Source organism: Typha latifolia, chromosome 6 (genome assembly GCF_019914945.1).
Source record: "Typha latifolia isolate L0001 chromosome 6, TyphaL0001v2, whole genome shotgun sequence".
NCBI lineage: Eukaryota > Viridiplantae > Streptophyta > Magnoliopsida > Poales > Typhaceae > Typha > Typha latifolia.
The window spans coordinates 5,637,417-5,657,955 of NC_133091.1; the positions used below are offsets into that span (position 1 = coordinate 5,637,417).

Genomic DNA, 20,539 nt, shown 5'->3' on the forward strand with positions numbered 1-20,539 from the left:
ATGAGGGTTGAAGGAATGGCTTCCCTAGTTTCCTTCCCTTTATACTGTTTTTAATATTTAAAGACATTATATAGAATTGTAGGAGTACCATGAAAAAAGAGGTCCTTGACAGATGCTGGGACCTCAATAAGGAACACAAACTAGACTTCCTTATGCTGCACGAGTTCGATGTGGCTTGGGAGAAGGCTAAGCTTATGGGAAGAGCCATGAGGAGGAACTAGTTTTTCTTTGCGATGCTTGCTGTCAGTGTGTCTGGTGGGATTATTGTGCTTTGGAAGGCTGCTTATGGCTGGGTAGATGTAGTCTCTACCTCTAGGTTTGCTGCTCATGTGGTGATGTCGCCAAAGATGGGCAAAGCCTAGCTCATGTCTGTATTATGCATCAATAATGTTTTGGACGAACAATTTTTTTCTTAGAAGGAACTAAAAGAACTAATTGGTCTGGGTATCCCATAGGTGGTCACTGGAGACTTTAACTCCTTCCTTTCGATGAATAAGAAGAGAAAACATGCCCTAGTCACCTTAGGTTCAAAATCCAAGGCCTTTGCGGCATTTGTGGAACAGGTTGGCCTTTGCCACATGGTATACAAATGCCTCCTATTCACTTGGTGCAAGCTGGACTGCACTTTGGCTAACCCAAGCTAGCTGGCGCTTCACTCATGTTGTCGTATCATGATTAATTTGCCTTGGACCATGTGCCGTTTCTCTTTATCATCTCCACGCCATCGACTGACCAGGCTAAACTTTTCAAGTTCGAAGGAGTTTGATTATGTGGACTTTAATCACATTATTGAAGGAATTTGGCTAGAAGAGGCAAGAGGAAACACAATATATGCCTTCTCACATAGAGTAGCCTACATGCATAGAAGCCTAAAAAACTAGAGTAACTCGCCATAGGCAATTGAGAGTTTGGACTACTCAGTAAAATAAGAGATTGCAAACCTAGAGGAGCTGGATGCTTTGGGAAGGCTAGACGAGGTGGGCCTAACTCAACTAAGGAGCAGCTACAATAAAAGGACTACCTTTAAATAGACAGACTATTGTCAAATGGTTGCAGTGCTCTTGCCTTAACTGGGTGCAAGATGGCGATCAGAACACATGTTTTCTTTATCCCACTACCTTCCCGCACTAAAAGAGAAACCATATCTTGGGCATACTGAGCCAGGAAGGAACATGGGTTCAAGGCCATGAGAAGATGTTGAAGGAATTTGTGGACTCGTATCAAGCACTATGGGAATCCCTGCCCAGTAGTGTGTGTGTGGCTTTGGCTGGCATCGACCTTTCACTCATCACTAATCTAGAGAGCTCGTGAAGCTAGTCCTGGATGAGGAGATCAAGTTGGGCCTTAGAGCATGCCAAGAGGTGAATCGTTGGGGCTAGATGGCATTCAAGCTGAAGTCTACATCAAGTATTGGAAGGAGATGGGAGGGCAACTCTACAATGCTGTCAAGCATTTCTTTGCCCAAGCCTCCCTTTCGAGGCATTAGAGCAATACTTTCCTGGTTTTGCTCTTGAAGAAGGATCATTCTGTTCATGTTAAAGATTACCTCCCCATATTGTTGTGTAGTGTCTCCTACAAAATCGTCTCAAAAATTCTTGTAGGAAAACTTAAGCCTTTACTACCTCATCTAATTGGAAAAGAGCAGGCAGCTTTCGTAGAAGGGCAAAATATTAGCGACAATGCAATAGCTGCCCAAGAAACCATGCATTCCCTAGTCAATAACAAACATCACCCACCTTTGATGATGCTTAAACTAGGCATGGAGAAGGCCTTTAATAGATTTAACTAGGCGACGTTTATTAGCGTCATGAAGCAGATTTCCTAGGAAATGGTGCAGTTGGACCTAAAGCTTCCATCAACTCTCCATGACTCGCCATCTTGATCACTGTCATGCAAGATTAAACCAAATAGTGGGCTCTGATAGGGTGATTCTCTCTCACCCTATTTGTTTATCCTAGTCTCTCAGATTCTCTCTAGCTTGTTGAACGATAGGATTGAGAGTGGACTGCTGGCTGTCTATATTCATGTATCCCACTTCTTTTATGTAGATGATTTGTTGATGATGGCACATGTCTCGTTAACAAATGTGGACTGCATCTAAATCGCCTCTAGATCTATAATCAAATCACAAATCAGAGGGTGAACAAAGCAAAATCTGAGCCTTCCTTCTGAAGTGGTGTGACCCCAGCCTGATCGCTTAGCTCCGAGATCGCTGGGCCTACTGATGGCTAACTTCCCTTCTGTTTATCTTAGAGTCCTCATTGCTGGACGAAGGGTAAGCTATAAGGAGCATAAGACGCAGGTTGAACGAGTGCACAAAAAACTCTCCAACTAGAAGCATTGGACCCTCTCAATATCTAGTTGCATCACTTCGATCAGGTCCAATCTTCTAGCCATCCCTAACTCGTTGTTAGAGTTGATCTTTGATGATATCAACAAGGTAGCTAGGAGCTTCCTATGGGAGAATGAGAATGGGAAAGGGCTTCATCTCCTTAATTGGGAGGTGGTTATCTCGCCACAAAAGGAAGGAGGCTTGGGCATAAGTATGTTCTTCAGCTCCTAAATGATGGGAGTGTGGTGTGGGTGTAGATCATAAAAGCCAAATATGGTAACCTCCCATAGGCTTTAGGGTGATAGTAAGAAGCTTCATGGATCTAGCATGCACTTTATCGTATAAAAGTGTACTTATGCATGGGCTACTGGAAGTTGGTCGGCGATGGACGATCCACGCTAGCAGCTATGGATCGTCACCTATCCCTTGTTGCCAGCACCATACTCTAGCTGCTCATGGATGAAGCATTATGGTGGTGGATCATTTTGACTCTCAACAATGGAATGATCAGAGATTCATTGATTTGGGAGGCGTGGATCTAGCATGCAACATATATCTAGGTTCTCTTGGTAGGAGATGCCACTTTATCGTACTGCTAGGTTTGGTGGCCTCACTCAAAGGGAGAACCCAAGACTAGCTCAATCAATACTACCTCAGTCCTCAACCATCGAAAGAGTGCAGTGGTTGAAAGAAAATATGAAGCCTCCCTGTGGCGCCTCAGATTATAACTTTCATTTGAAAACTCATTTGGAATAGGATCCCTACAAAAACCTCCTTACATGAACGAGGAATAGGCTCGGAGGACGCTTGCTATCTTTGCTAGATTCATCATGAAACCCTTAACCAGATGTTATTTGCTTACCATTTCGATCAGGAAGTGTGGACGCTCATTGAAGGCTTTGCCAACACTATGGCGAGCTTGATTTGAATTGTCTCACAAGAAAATGGGACGAGGACTACTAGAAGAACCAATGGATGAAGGCTATTGTAGCTTCTACTCTATGGGGCCATCTGGAAGTAAAAGAATATTGCTGCAGACAGCTGCAAATCAATGGCAAGGAGGGCGATCCACATGGCCAATAGTAATGAGAAACAAGCATTCAGAAAGCTTCGACCATCTCGCGTCTTACTCTAGCAATTTTGTGCCAAGCTACATGATGGATTCGGCCAACCTCAGATAGATTAAGCTAAACTCGGACTGCGCCTACAAATTGGGCGTATGTCAAGGTAGTGCAAATGCCTGTGTTACGTGACAATGGTGCAATGCTTAAAGTGGCTTGGGGGCCAACCCCTACTATCTCCCTGCTTCAAGTTGAAGCATGTGCGCTACGGTTAGGCTTGCGCTAGTTGCCAGGCCATGCAAAGGTGGAAATGGAGTTGGATTCTCTCAAGTTGATCAAAATCCTAAAGAAAAGCACCCCTAGTCCTTAGATCATTAGGAATCTTATTCATGAAGTCTTTTGTATTCTCCTTAGATTCGTTGAGGTTAACATCACCCATATTTTCAAAAAAGGTAATGTGATGGCCGACTAAGCGACTCACCAAGGATTGGTTTTCTCCCACTTATCTATTTGGATAGCTAGGGAGCCTATTCCACCAAATCTAGAACATCTTATTCGACTTGCCATCTTTCGGTTTTCGAAGAGGTCCTAATATCAACCTGAAAATGTTCTCTTTGATTAAAAAGATACTATATTGCAAAATATTAAGTCTCATACACAAAAGTAAATTAAATTTAGCGTTAAATATATTTTACCATCATGTACTTATGTACAAAATCACTTTACGTTTACTCCCCCATGTACTTCAAAAAGTCTCAAACTAGTCTCTTACTTATGATTAAAATGAATCGTTAGTTATTTTATTAAACTTAATTGAATGACGCCAAAATAATTAAAATATCTCATCTTGTTTGTTAGACAAAATATATAGGTTTTAAAATTACCACTAATTACCGAAATAACCATAGTGCTCAATCAAACCAAAATACCTCATCTTGTCTCTACGAGAATACCAAAACTACCTTTGTCTCTACGAGAATAGACTTAAGAAACCCTAAGGTTCCTCAATATCCCAATGGTATCTGCATGGATGGTTTTGCCACTTACGAATCATGTATGCCAGTTGTAGAAGATAACATGCCAATAGCCCATGGTAAAGTAATCCGGAGACTAAAATAGAATCTAACCACACCTTTTACGAAAGAAGAACGCACCTCAATGGAGCTCGATAAAACTTAGTCATACCGTTTGGCTTTGATCTATGTGGGGAGGCCTCAACCAGACCTAATCTCGTACCCCATGGAGGCGGCCTATGAGAAGATGGGTTCCCACTGCCTTCCCGCACTAAAAGAGAAACCATATCTTGGACATACTGAGCTAGGAAGGAACATGGGTTCAAGGCCATGAGAAGATGTTGAAGGAATTTGTGGACTCATAACCATAGTGCTCAATTAAACCAAAATACCTCATCTTGCCCTCTATTTTGTTTAATTTTTATTTCGACCCCTCCATTATTTTCACTAGTCTTGTTGTTTTGACCCCTCCATTTTTTATAATTACTTTAAAAGAACCGTCATCTTATCAGAAGCCCAATGAAATAGGTGGAATGAAATTTTAATGAATGTTGTTTGTTTTCAAAACATAATTTATAAAATATCAAATTTGCCCCTGACACTTTACCAATTTAATGGCTTTACCAATAGCAGTACTTCCCTATAAAAAAAATTCCTTTTTTTAATCTTTTCTCATAACAAAACTAGCCAATCCTAATTGTTAAGTCTCATGTTTTAATTCTGATTGTGAAGCATTTAAATTCCAATACACTCAAATTAGGGGCATACCAAACATCTATTACCTTTCTCACTGATTTTCAATTGTATGAGCATTTTCATTACTCATAAAATCCACAACATCATTCTAGTTTTCAAAGGTGCAAAATAATTCACAATGAAGATGCATGTAAAGGGTGCAACTCGAATCCAACATTCACCCAAATATGTGAACCTAGAAATTTAATACTCAAATCCTCATCTTCAAAATTTTAGATTTTTTCTCAGTTTCTTCCGATTCTGGCTATTCAATGTAGCAAAAAAGAATTTCATAATATCTTTTATTGCGATATAAGAATATTCATCTTTCACGAAAAAATGATAATGGAACGAAGCATCTCACTTGCTGATATTTTTTTAATTTTTTTAAATTTTGATGCACTATTCACTGTCAGAACTTCAGATATAGTCACTATGAGCCTAGTTACTTATCTTGCAATATTCACAATTTATCTACGCATTTGTAATATGATCATAAATACAAGGCAATAAATTCAATAAGCAGTGCTCTATCCCGTCTAAATTTTCCACATCCAAAATTTATAAATGACCAAGTATTTCAATCATAGTCGTTCATATACTCAGAGAACTGCCTTCTTCAAATAAAGTTGATGTTTTATGCTTTATAGTCATATATTATTTTTCTAACCTTTTCCACCAATTTTTCACTGATGTCTCTTTGATAACGAAATATTTATAATCTCTAATCCCTCTGAGAATCTGAGCTCTAATACCAATTTCCAAGTTTTAATTGGGTTCTATTGACTAATTAAATATTTATTAAAAATTAACAAAGAATCTAATCAAATTTCAAATCCAATTAGGACTAGACTTAAATTTAGAATTATCTAGAATTATATATATTTTGATGGTATTATGCTGGGGATGTAGCTCAGATGGTAGAGCGCTCGCTTAGCATGCGAGAAGTACGGGGATCGATACCCCGCATCTCCATATCTTCTTATAAAGTATTTTTTAATTATTCCAAGTTTATAAAGATTTGTATAAATTATTCCAGTTTTAAATAAACTATTCAGATGATAGAAGAAGTTATTGTAGCCATAATCACGTGATAATAAAAATCAACAGATAACACACTCCCATCTCAATTTTATTCTAGTTAGCTCCTGTTTACTTCAAAGAATAATTTTTTTTATTCTGAAATATAATTTCTTATCTTAAAGCATCATATAACAAATATTGTTCATCAAAATTATATTTTATACCACACTAACATAATTAATAATTTATCATCGATATCTATCCCATCAATCTACTTTATATTAAATCAGAAAACATTTATCATCATAATTTTTTAAAAGGCAAGATATTTTTCTCATTTTATTTTTTATTTTTATCACGTCAAAAAGTATTTATCATAATTCTATAAAAGTCAAAAAAAAAACATTTTTCTCATATTTATCATAATTTTATAAAAGGTAAGACATTTTTCTCATATTCTTTTTCACTTTATATCACATCAAAAATAATTATACTATTCTTATTTTAAAATATAAGTAAACAAAGAGATAGTCATTATTAGAGTAGAAGTCTTAATTTAAAAATAACAAATGAGAACTTGCACCTAAAGTGAACAATAATGGAGCAATATGTGAGATTTTGCATATAAATAAGCATAACTAGCATACATAAGCATAATGCAGGGGATATCCACAACATAAACATATTTTCTGAGGGAATTTATAAAAAAGAAAATCCAGTTAGTACCAGATTTTCTAGTTTATGACTTGATCTGGAACGTTGTAGTCCATTTCTAGTCTAATGCATAAAAATGCAACTGCACAATGGAGAACCAGTCAATATGCACCACCATATGAGTACATACCTTAGATTCAGACAAACACTTAGTAGCTTTACCTTCTGTTTGTAGAAAACATTTATATCTTTACCTTGTTTCCAACATCAAATTGTCATAAACTGGCTAGAGATCAGTTTGATCAAGAATAGAAACTTCGGTCCTTATCCTCATCTGTACATTCATCTAAAGAGCAACCATCAACACGGCGAAAGGGATTCAAAGAAAACCTAGACACAAGAAGAAACTTTTTACTGAATACACTAGACTGAGTTGGTGATTTTAATTCTTGCCACTTTCTCATCAAGTATTGCTATCCACACGCAATTATTCAACTCCTATGTGGCTCCCAATATCTCTTTGATTAATGAAAGAATGGATTCCATTAAGCTTTTGGTATGGCACGCGTGGAAATCCCATGTAAAAGTTTAACAAATCCCAGGAAACTGAGTTTTCCATCTGAATGTCTGATCCAGTCTTTGAGAACGACATGAACAGGGACGGACGGGCTAAGTCCAAGTTCCTGGTAGAAGCAACCATTAGAATGTTAGGTGCATCACAAAAGTACAAGGGGCAAATAAAAGCTGTTAGTTGTGCAATTTGATAGTTAAATGGCTAATATCGTAATTGCCATTACCGATGCAAGTTCCTCAATCATGATTGGCCGGTTGCCATCCTTGTCAAAGAATTCATATGCACAGTGAGCATGCTGATCCCAAGAATCTAGTGCTTCCATCTGATAAACACTTATTGCAGCAGCAGCAAACTCTTCAAAGTCCAACTTTCTGTACTGAAGAGAGCTCACCTAGGGTTGTGATGAACATGAATAAGTTCCTTTTGTTTTGTTTTAGAGGGATCAGATCAAAATATGTGATTAAGATATACCAACCAGGCTAACAAAATCAAGAACCCTTGAATCCTTCATTGCCTCAGTTGAGTTTTTCAACAAAGCCTGTCAATGCCAAAGCCTTTAGCAGCCCATTAATGAAAAGGAATATGGATGGCTAGAGTAGTTACTGACTGTCTTCAAGTTCTGTAAGGAAATATAGCCACTCTTATTTGGTCCCAACAATTCAAATTGTTCACGGAGGTAGGAGAGTTGAATCACCGTCAATGTCTTGGCAAGAGCCTGCAGACACAAGATATATTAAGCAAAGTTCCTATGCTATGTCCCACTGGAGTAGACAACTTACTGTCAAAAAAGAACAATTCTACACTGAAACTAAAGGGTTTCGCAACATATGGATATGAAAATATATATGTGGAGGATATTGATCGACATGTATCTGAAATACAATACAATCACTCTGCTTCAGGTTATCTTATATTGAATACTACATTTGTCTGTGGGTCTCTGCAGTCTCAGCTATTCAAACTCAGACATCATTTATCAAGTTCTCTCTTCAAGATATTTGAATGAAATAAGAGCATTTTGAATCTCTGATACGTTTCCTGTCTGACATTGTAAGATGCCTACCTCTTGATGGTTATTTGACTTGTTAAACAGCAATAACCATGGAAACTATGGTGAACTGGTAAAGAAAGGGCTGAATTGACAGAAGGAATTTAGTAAATAGAATCACATTTACAGACAAAGACGCGAGAAAAAATTTAAATATGAACAAGACCAATTTCAATGAAAAAGATAGATAACACATGCATCGTTGACCATCATTATACCTAATTATTAACCTAAAAAAGGAACTTTTCAGTTTGTTGTCTATCATATGATAGTGTCCTTGTTTTAGCTGGACTACATAATTGAAGACTTGAAGATCTTAATATAAAAATAGAAGTATTAAGAATCAAAGATTTCTTTTTCCAGTGAAACAAACTCTGCTAGAGCACTTACTCAGATTTGAGAACCTGATCTAAAAGATTGAGAAACTATCAGGACTGCAACTTGATGTATTGTAAACCATTTTTAATGGGTGCCAAATTCATTAGCAAAGAAAAATAGACAATAGAAAGGCTTCCCATGGCTGACAAGTAATCTAACTAACTCAAGTAGAAGAATCTTGGCTCATGCAGCTGAGGAACAAAACGGGTCATATAGAAAGTCCAAACAAGACTGACAACGTTATGTGATGTAATACCTCCATCTGAGGGACACACATAAGAGAAAATGATATAAATTCCATAGTTCTGATCAAGAGTCTCCACGCAAGCTTACACAAGGACAAACATATTTCTCTTCAATCATGAGAATGATGTCATCTTACTTGAAATATTTGTCATATTGCCAAAACAGTGCAAGAATTTTAGCATCTTGATGGATAAAAACTAAACCAGGAGTTGAACTGGTTATACTTCATATAGTAATGCACATTGGGTATCAGCAATTCCTTAGGATTCAATAACAAAGAAAGAAATCTGACTTCCTCTCATGAGAAGTATCATATATTTCTTCCCTGAGAAAATCATAGTATGTTTTGAAGCCCTAAAGAAGGTACTGCTTAGACTACATGCGAGCTCAACAATTAGAAGTGCCTATATGGACAGATTTAAATTTGGCCGATTACCTCATGAACCTTTGCATAGAAGTTATGTAACCGATTAAACATACAAGTTCATATCAATATTGATCTACTGAATAATCAACTATTTTAATAAGAAAATGCAGTCACAAATTAATAATCAACTAGTTTACTAAATGCTAGAATTTATTGTGGAGAATAGTTGCATGAAGTGCCTAATTTACTTAAGAGTCACTATGACCATGTAAGAGGACTAAATTGTTACTAAGGCAAAATATAAAGAGATAAAGTAGTAACTGTAAAGCGTCAACGTACCCTCAAAGCTGATTTCCTTAGGGAAGATGAACTTATATATGCTCTTATGAGCTTAAATACTATGATGTCCAAAGGAATCTTCACTTCTTGAGTACCACAAATCCAAGGATGGCCTGTATAAGGTTTTGAAGTTTTCTGTTAGTCAGAAATTCTAGCACTACATTAAACTGTAGTAAGGCAACATGAAACTTACTGAGAGCCTGCGGAGCAGTCATTCTCTTCCGGTAATCCTTATTAAGCAACCTCTTGACAAAGTCTTTAGCCTCAGCAGACAGAGAAGGCCATGGAGCTTCATCAAAACTTGGTTCCACCTTCAGGACAGCTCGAAATATACCTGACTCTGTGCGAGCCCAGAAAGGGCGGCTTCCACAGAGCAAAATGTAAGCAATCACACCAATGCTCCACATATCTGCCTCAGTACCATAACATCTATGAAGAACTTCAGGAGCAACATAGTAAGCACTTCCTACGATGTCATTAAGCCTTTCATCTGTGTATTCAGAATGATGGTAGCGCATGATATATAAAGTTAGAGTAGGAATGAGTAACGTAAAAGAGGAACAATTAATGAGCTTCCCTTGCGACCTTTAGAAGACTAACCTGGCTTTACAAAATCGGACAAGCCAAAATCTATAGCCTTCAAGGTAGATTTATCATCCTTTGAAGTAAAAAGAAAATTCTGACCACAAAACAAAGAACACGCATTATATAATTCAAGTAAAATTTTAGTGACAAAATTAGTAAGTGTTTGTATGAGATAGTCACTGTGTCTTCTAATTCATAAATATCCACACTGAAGTTTCAAAGACAATTTAATAAAACAAAAAGAAATTCTCAAATCAAAAACATTTTAACAAATCTTATATTTCATCATGGCACTACCTCTGGCTTAAGATCTCGGTGGACAACACCTTGAAGATGACAGAAAGAAACAACATTCAAAATTTGAACCATCACAGCCTTTGCATCTTCTTCAGAATATTTCCCACCCCTATTCAGCATAAAAGTTATTTCTCATCAATGCCATAGTTGAGAGATTAACTAACAGGCATTGTTCTCAAGTATTACTGGGAAAACTAACAAAAACATTTAACAATGAATGTATAGGTACCTTGCCAAAATTCTGTCCAGTAGTTCACCGCCTTTGCATAATCTGTTGAGAGAAAAATCATCACAGTAAGCTCCATTATGTTTTCATGAACAATTGATATTTGGATAATAGCATGTTACATAGCCTACTAGACCAAGCTTTCATTAACGCAACCCTAAAATCTCTAAACAGATATATATCCATGCAATCTGAGTTGGCACCGCAATGCTAATTATCAGAGAATGGCACAAATTCACTGGCCCAGGGATAAGGATTAGCCCATGGATAATATTTTTGAATTTAAACACACAATGCACCATATATTATTAGTGCTTTAAAGATTAAAATCAAAACTAGAGAAGTTGATTTTCTGATAAACAAAGCCCTATTTGCTGATTGAACTACTGATCAGTACCAAGCATGTAGTATTCTTGTTGAATAATGAACTATAGCTTATAATGATTAAAATTGATGCTTGGATTTTTGTTCTCATGAGCAAATTGCAGTTTCAACATCACAAATAACCTTTGTCCTTTCTCATTCCCCCGTCCCCTTTTTTATAATTCAAATAAGTTACTTTTACAGAAACTGGGGTAACGATTGATCTGCATTTAAAATTATAATCTCAAATCATCATAATAAATTAATAATTACTACCGATGACAAAATCCTCGAGCTCTTTATAGCTACAACTTACAACCTTAAACAAGTGAACTTCACGCATAAGATTGATTACATCACATTTCGTAATGTCAACGCATTTGTTTTCGAATGGCAAACACTAGAACGTGGAAAGTAGTAAGTATGATTTGGATTCGGTGCCAGGAAATAAAAATGCTACATTATGCTACCAATGTGATTTTAAATGGCAGCCCCAATGGTATATTATGATAATGCATTATTTTTTAGAAAAAATAATCATACATTTTTAACAAATTTTCAGATGCATAATGTGAATATTATTATGTAGCTTCTACAGATTCAGTCATTAGGCAGAATTCATAGACCTGTTGTGCAACAAACAGTTATAGCTGAGCTATTATTTTTCCAAACTAATAGCAGGTCCTGTTTGACATGAGATATTATGTAATACCACTTCATGGTAACACATGACATGATAATTCTTCCATAAGAGAATACAAACTATTTAAATGGAAGATTGTGAAATATCATAGGAAATAAAAAATGTCATATTATGCTTCAAAAACAATATTAAGTTTTCCAGTCAATGAAGATCCTATACAGTATAATTATGAAATTGAAAATAGTAGAAACCTTTGTCTTATATAAACCAACTGGATCATGCAATTTATTTTGGATACCCATGGTAACATTCTTTACAGTAGCAAAAACATGGTCTTACGTAAGAATAATATCTTCCATAAATTGGTTATGGATATTAATTATAGAAAGAATCTAAAAAGTCAAAGATAGTTCGTGTTTCAAAACTAGGAAAAGGTAATAAATGAGGATCTAGGTTTCTATGAATTATAATAGCAATCAATAATATAATAGTAAACACGTGAAGATTGGAGATGAGAAAGTATAGAATACAAAGTCATGGACAATAGCATGGAAAAAGTTTACATTGCTATGAAAGGTTCCACCTCAAGAGAGTGGTCAGCATTGCAAGGTTATGTTTAATGACTTTCAATCAACTTAAGCAGCATAGTACAGACCAATATTAACCAGGGTTCCCAGTTTCGGCCGATCTCGAGTGGGATCGGTCGAAACGGATCGGGATCGGCCCTAGCCGATCCCATTGGTTTCCGCTGGGGTTTTAGCCGTTTCGACCGAAACGGCCGATCCCGACCGAAATGGGTGGGAACGGGTCGGATCCGACCCGGGGGACATCAATAATTGATGTCCCCATCCCCCACTTGCCTCTCTCCCTTTTCTCTCTCTCTCTTTCTCTCTTTTCCTCTCTTTCTCTCTTTTCTTTCTTTCTCTCTTTCTCACGGATCTCTTACTCTCTTTTTACCCGGCGACTGAGTAGTGAGTAGATCTCCGTCTCTCCAATGACCTCGACCTCCGGCGACGTTCTCCGACGACCTCGATCTCCGGCGACCTTCGGTAAGTTTTTTTTTCCATTATATAGCAGCTGCAGCGGACATCTTCTTTCTTCTCAGCTCTGACAAAGCGAAGCGGCGGCGGCTTCTCGGCTGGACAAAGAAGCGGCGAAGGCTTCCGGCCAGAAGCGGCGAAGCGGCGGCGGCTTCAAAGAAGCAGCGGCGAAGCGGCGAAGGCTTTTTCAAAGACAAAGAAGCCTCTCTGCGCAACAAAAAGACTGGTGCTGCTTATGCAATTATGTCTCATAAATTTTAAATTATTTTATATTTTATTTTGATTTTTGTTTATGTTTTTTAGCTGTAGTCTTGCAGAGCTAAAATATCAATGACACCAAAAGAGAAGTCATATGATACCGACATTGGGTGGCAATATTGTAGCACTATTGGGCAAGATAAAAGGCGCGTTAAATGCAACTGGTGTGGAAAGAAAATGAGTGGTGGTGTCAGCCGTTTGAAAGAACATTTAGCTGGAAGACAAGAAAATGTAGCAGCTTGCACTCAAGTGTCTTTGGAAGTTAGAAAGCAGATGTTGGCTCATTTAATTGGCAAAAAGAAGGATAAACAATCTGCACAACAAAAAGAGTTAATGATTCGTGAAGAATTGATGCATAATCCTGTACAGATTGATGATGATAGCAGTGAGCAAAGTGAAGAGGATGAGGAGAAGAGACAGATGAGGAGGGCAATAAAAGAGAGCAGAAATATGCATAGAGAAGAGGAAGATATGAGAAGAAGCACTAGTGGTAACTTTCAGAGATCTAGATCAGTTAATATACGATGAGAGAGAGAATATGGGGGCAGCAATTCTACCCATATGACTCCTGGTGTTACAGCAGAGTCTGAAAATATTAGACCAATGGATACATATCTTCAGAAAAAAAAGGAGTCGTACACAGACTTCAATCAAGACAGCTCTCAAAAGAATTAACAATGCAAAGAAACACATTGGTAGAACTATCTCTAAATTTTTTCTTTAACAACCATATTCCTTTCAATATAGCTGATAGTCCTTACTATCACACTATGGTGGATGCTATACAATTAGCAGGGCCTGGTGTTCCCCCCTCCTAGTTCAAATGATATTGCTACTAAATATCTTGACTCAGAGGTAGATGAACTTCATACTTATATTGAGACATTTAAACGGTATTGGGATGAATTTGGTTGTACACTGATGTGTGATGGGTGGAGTACACAAAACAAAAGAAATATAATTAATTTCTTAGTGTACTCTGGCATGGGGACAATATTTTTGAAGTCTGTGGATGTTACTGCTCATTTTAAAAATGCAGATTATATTTGTCAGTTGATGGATGAGGTAGTACAAGAAATTGGTGAAAAAATAGTCCAAGTGATTATTGATAATGGGGCAAATTATAAAGCTGCTAGAAATTTACTGATGATTAAAAGACCTCATTTATATTGGACACCATGTGCTGCACATTGTATTGATCTGATGTTAGAGGATATTGCAAAAGAGCCTGAAATTGACATGGTCATATGTGAAGGTTAAAGATTAACAAATTTTATATATAACCATAGTTAGGTTCTTAATTTACTCAGACAGATGACTGGTGGTAAGGAGATCATCAAACCCGGCATCACTAGATTTGCCACTCACTTTTTAGCCTTGGAGAGCATCATACGCTACAAGAATGATATTATGCGGATGTTTACATCACAGGAGTGGTCTATGAAAATTAAGAATATGAAACCTAAATATAAATCTTTAGGTGAAACTTTAAAAAGTATAGCTCTTGGAAATACATTTTGGGATAATATTACAATTGCCACCGCAGTATTTGAGCCTCTTGTCAAAGTATTAAGACTTGTAGACAGTGATGATAAGTCTGAGATGGGTTTCCTATATGAGGCAATAGACATAGCTAAAGAATCAATAAAAAAAATGTGAGCCAAAGTTATAGGAAGTGGTGGAAGATGATTGATTCTAGATGGAACAAACAACAACATAAAGATATACACATTGCTGGTGAGCATGCTTTTAAGTTTTAAGTTTTAATTTACTTTTATTTATGAATATTTAAAATTTGGAATGCTTATAATTTTTAAATTTCTACAGGGTATTTTCTTAATCCAAGATTTCAATTCTCTAAAAATGTCAATAATGATAGTGAAATCTTGTTGGGGGTTAGAAAGGTAATCAGTAAGCTTGAGCCCGATATTCATAAACAAATCATGTGCGATAAAGAAGTTATGATTCAATTAAATAATTTTATTATTATTTGTTTTAAGTTTTAACTTTCAATAATCAATATAATCAATAAGCTAATAATATATTTCTGATTTCAGATGGAGAGATATAGATTAAGACTGGGCAATTCAGTACTGCTAAAGTTGCTGCAGCTATATCTCATAACACCCCAGTTGAATGGTGGTCTATTTATGGATGGGAGGAGGCATCAAATTTGACGCTAATAGCAAGGAAGATTTTAAGTCAAACTGTGTCTTCATCACAGTGTGAAAGAAATTGGACTACTTTCTCCTTAATCCACACAAAAATACGCAACCGATTGACAATGAAAAGATTGGAGAAGTTAGTTTTTTGTCATTATAATATGAGATTGAGGGAGAGAAATTTAAGAAGGTAGAAAATGAACAACTGATTGATTTAAATCATGTTTTTGATGAAGAAGACCACTTGACTCCATGGATCAGAGAGATAGAGGACAGGGTATTAGATGACAGAGATAACCCATGGTTAGATAAAATATTGGGAGAGACCATGACGAGGGCAGAGGCTGGTACGAGTCATTTAGCAGCGAGAGATAGTATACCTACTAGTACTAGTCATAGTCCTGATGATACATATGGTAGTGAAATCATTCCATCTACATTTGTTTAAATCATGGGTTATCTGATTTGATTTAAATCATAGCAGAAAATGAACAACTGATTGATTTAAATCATGTTTTTGATGAAAAAGACCCCTTGACTCTATGGATCAGAGAGATAGAGGATAGGGTATTAGATGACAGAGATAACCCATAGTTAGATAAAATATTAGGAGAGACTACGACGAGGGCAGAGACTGGTACAAGTCATTCAGCAACGAGAGATAGTATATCTACTAGTATTAGTCATAGTCCTGATGATACATATGGTGGTGAGATCATTCCATCTACATTTGTTGAAGAAAATCAAAGAGGCATAAGGAGTGAAGACAAAGAAATTGAGGATATATATACATATCAGCGACGTCGTCATAAGATGCATTTTGGTTCCTATGATTATGGTACATCAAGTATTTATTGTTTGGAGCCATCACAAGATCCATATGCTAGTTATTATCCTCAATATCCTCAGTATTCTCAGACACAAGATCCAAATGCTGATTATTATCCTCCTCAAACGCAAGTCACACAACAAGATCCATACAATATGACTAGTATGATGGAATCACTTTTTGGAGTATCAGGTCCCAAACATCAATATTTACAAACTTATGGTGATTATGATGATGAAGACTATAGAAATTTACGAGAACCAGCTCGATATTCAACAAAGTTTTAAATTTTGAGTAAGTTAATACATTTTTTTAAGTTTTTAGACTTCATATGTGAGTAATTTTTGTTTTCTTATTTTTTGTCATTTTTTTAAATTTTTCTGCATTTTTAAATAATATTTAGAATTTTATATAATTAAAAAATAGTCTGATCCGATACGAACGGCCGATACGGCTGAAACGTATCGTTTTTCTGGACGGCCGATACCGATCCCGATCACAATACTGGGAACCTTGATATTAACCCTTCCTTTTTTTTGTTTAAACTTTGAATGGGGAAGAGGAGAGGGAAGGCAATAAAGCTATTGAAGATGGTGACGTGTTCGCTGCCACTACTGTTGCCTCTCCACTGCCACTGCCACTACCAATCCCACTTGCCGTCGTTGCTCAAGAGAGGAGGAGAGAAGGAAGAGAGCTCGATTGAGTTAGAGTTGATTAGGGATTCTTTTTTTTTTAAGTTAGTCATTAACTCAATATCCATTTGACAGTCTGACCCACATTATTCGACTTGCCATAATAACTAAGTGAGCCACAAAAAGGACACAGGGGCCTGCCAAAAGACAAATGGTGACTTGCCTGTCATTTGCAAGCTAACTAGGTGCATTGTGGGTGGCTGGCTTGCTGCACCACCAAGACAGCCCAGCCCCCATGACCACCTTTAAAAAACCTGGGTACTAGCAGCAAATGTGTTTACACTGAAACAAAGTGAGAAAATTACCCTTCTATTAACCAAGATGAACTCTTTACAGAAAAATAAGAAGTAGATCTCTAGTGTTGCCCACAATTTTCCCAATAAGACAAATGATATCTTAAAATGGAAAAAGGAAATTTAAAGGAACAAAGTCAGACTATTTAAACATTAAAAAAACTGTTTGCCACCTCAAAATTTAGAACCAAATATTGCAGAGAATGGCGCACTATATTGACGCCTATGACAGAACAATCAAAAAGCTTGTATAGTGTATATAACTATATTTCTTGTCATAGATTATTGTAATATTCCAAAAACCAGATGAAGCAGCATTCTGATAAAATAGTAAAATGATTAAAAAATTCAACTTACTCCATGACTATATACACATTGTCTTCATCCTCATAAGCGTCATAAAATTGCACTAGATTTTTGTGCCCAGCCAAAGAACTCAATATTCTCACTTCTCTTCTAACATCTTCAATGGCGATAGCTGTAGTCATCTGCCAAAGAAATTCTTCAGTAAGACTATATTGAGTACACTTTTGATATTTTTGAACCACCATTACTTGCTCTCATGCTGAGTTCAAGATATAAGCAAACTGACAAAAATATATAGAACCAAGTCACCAACACCAGAAAAAGAAAACCAAATTACTCAACAAGGCTATGGTAGTTGACAGTATTCAATGGTTTCAGTAAAACTCCCTACACTATTTTGTCTGTCTTGCTCCAGATCTATAACAATCTTCAATAGCTTTTTGTAAATTCCTTTCTTTAGGAAGAAACAATTGAAATTAGGTCATTCTATATAGATTACATAGTAGTATTTGTGTTGGTTCATGTAGCAGAAAGGAAAGACATGCTATGATCATGACAGAAGAAAAATACCAAATATTCATCCTAATAAGAATTCAGGACTAGATGTCTTTGGTGTTCCATACAGCCATGCAAAGTCTGTAGCAGTTGAATGTAAAAATAATTGTACATGAGAACAAAACTTACTCGATCGGCTCCTTCCTCTAACTCCTAAATAAGCATGAAACTAGATAGTTTCAGAAAGTTAGTCCACGTAATATAGATGCTGGTGCACCATAATGTTGTTGGGTTCACTTAAGTGTGGTAAGTAATATCTCGAATTTTCAAAGTCAACATATGCTACCATGCATTAACTGCAGTCTTGGATGAATAAAATTAAGCCAAAGAATGCAAAGAATGCAAGAGAGATGGCAACAATAGTTACATAAATGAGATACATAATGATGTAATTCGTTATCCATCAAAGTCAAAGTGAGCAAGAAAGCCATAATGTCCACAAGTGTAATTCAGTAGAAAAGAAAAGAAAGAAAATAACTAAAATATGCAATTATATTTTTGCATTTAATTTCAAATTAAATCTTTTAACTGTAATGCTCTAGTTAAGTTTAATCCGTAAAAGCAGTATTTGCTGCGTATTCCCTATATGCTGATGAAGCAAATTAGGATTGCCAACTCCCAATAAGTAATGAAGAACCAGCTGGAATTATACATGCCAGCCTTTTTAGTTAATGCTGGATTCAAGTTGCTACACCTCTACAGTAACTTCATTAAATGAATCATCAGAGGAAGATCAAGATTTCGTATGTAAAAAAAAATAGCTAGAATACTTTTATACAAAAATAAGGGGGAAAAAGGAATCACTGCATAGGTTACGAACTACCAGTACTTGTTACAGGGTAAATATACATTAAGATAACGGAAATGGAAGTACAGCAAGAGCAGCAATTATATGGGTTGGCATAAAATGCCTCAGCTAATTCTAGTGTTGGAGCAATGTGATTAAAGATTAACAAGACAAATTCACCAACCTTTGCTTTTGGAATGACCTTAATGGCTACGTTCTCACCCTTCAATTCCCCCTTTTTCGCCTTTGCAGAGCAAGTGTAGCCGAAATGCCCTCGCCCGACCTCCTCTCCAAGCTCATACTTTGAAAAGAACTGCTTTGAGAACCCGAAGCTCTTGTCCAACCCCAATTCCACCTCACAGCCCTCGGGGATTGAGACCTCGTTGGGCTTAACGGAGCCATGCCGCCGGGCAAGTAAAGCCTTAATGTGCTTCGCCGGTGAAGGTGGAGGGAATGGCCGCTTGAAGAACCGTAAAGGCGACGAGTTTAAGCTCGAATTGGCCGGCGAGCTCTTGTAAGAGCCTGGAAGGGGGCTTGGGCTATAAAATGGGAACTTTGGCAGTTTGGGGGTCCCTGATCTCGGTGGAGGTTCCTCAATGTCAGGTACTATATGGTTTTCTTTACCGTTTTCTTCTCCAATTTCAAGGCTTTGGATTTGTTTCCCATGGCAGAGACCCATGGAAACTAAAATAGCCAACAACCGAACAACGACCCAGAAATCAAAACCGGGAAACTAAGCAGGAAGCTTCAGAATTTTAGGAGCCTGCAACCACAATTTCTGCAACAAGAAAACAGGATTGACAAACTGAAAGCCTCAGAAAACCCACTGCAAAAGAAACTGGGAAACAGTTCGAGAAACAAACCTCTTGCAAATCCTTCCACAATGCTACTAATTGGGCACTACCCATCAAAGGGACAGATGAGATGCATCCTCACAGAAATAATCAGAGCCAAAGAAAGACAAACCAAGTTCAAATTTTTCAGGATTCTCCTTTCCCTTTGCAAGACCAGGGAGAAGAAAGGAGGAAACTTTTTTCCCAGTGGGCATATGATACCGGGAGCAAATTGGAGAAGAAGAAGAAGAAGAAAAGGGATGAATCTACAGAAATGGGTGAGACCCAAATGGGAATAGCCTGGGAATCACCAAAGGGGAAAGGGTCGGGGCTTCACTCTTCAGAGGTGGGGGAGAGTTCTGATCTGAGGGTGGAACTCGGAAGGAGGAAGAAAGTAGGAAAAAGAAGCCCCCTTTCTTTTGCTTTCTGTCATTAGAGAACAAAAACCATATCAAAAGGCTCTCTCTCTCTCTCTCTCTCTCTCTCTCTCTCTCTCTCTCTCTCAGCCTGTCCTTTTAGCTCCCCAAAAATAAAAATAAAAAAGTTGTTGCACTGTGTTTGAGCATATATCCAAAGTTGTCCTACACATTGGCCAGGATAGAGAAGATGGATTTAGGAAGACAATTAACCCCTCACCCACCTCAGAGGAGTAGATCCTCTGCACCCCTTGACTGCAGGAATTTGTTCTTTAGTTCTTCTTTCAGAGCTGTGAAAACATTTCTACTTTGGGCCCTGCAGTTTCAGTCTATCTATTAAAAACAGCATCCTCTTCTGCTGTGATAACTCTCACCGATCATTATAGCTCTACCTACTAGATTCCTGCATGTTCCACCTGCAAAGAATCCACTCTCCTAATCAATGTGGGAAATGCTCTTATACACCCAAAGGTGGTGTGGCTTT

The 20,539-nt window shown here is 37.1% G+C and overlaps 1 protein-coding gene and 1 non-coding gene across 2 annotated transcripts; one reads left to right on the top strand and one right to left on the bottom strand.

Annotated features, from left to right (window-relative positions):
• Nucleotides 1–6,043: 6,043 nt before the first annotated feature.
• TRNAA-AGC (transfer RNA alanine (anticodon AGC)) lies at nucleotides 6,044–6,116 on the top strand. The gene has a single exon. It is a non-coding gene; the product is annotated as a tRNA-Ala (tRNA).
• Nucleotides 6,117–7,014: 898 nt separating this feature from the next.
• LOC140790770 (calcium/calmodulin-dependent serine/threonine-protein kinase 1-like) lies at nucleotides 7,015–20,121 on the bottom strand. Its single transcript, XM_073141019.1, has 12 exons — nucleotides 19,670–20,121; nucleotides 18,991–19,584; nucleotides 17,516–17,646; nucleotides 10,882–10,923; nucleotides 10,653–10,761; nucleotides 10,371–10,449; nucleotides 9,964–10,260; nucleotides 9,771–9,883; nucleotides 8,000–8,107; nucleotides 7,868–7,930; nucleotides 7,616–7,783; nucleotides 7,015–7,501 (listed from the first exon to the last, which is right to left on the bottom strand). Exons 2-12 carry the CDS (start codon nucleotides 19,483–19,485, stop codon nucleotides 7,364–7,366), a joined length of 1,743 nt encoding a protein of 580 aa, XP_072997120.1. The 5' UTR covers nucleotides 19,486–19,584; nucleotides 19,670–20,121; the 3' UTR covers nucleotides 7,015–7,363.
• Between the last annotated feature and the right edge of the window lie 418 nt (nucleotides 20,122–20,539).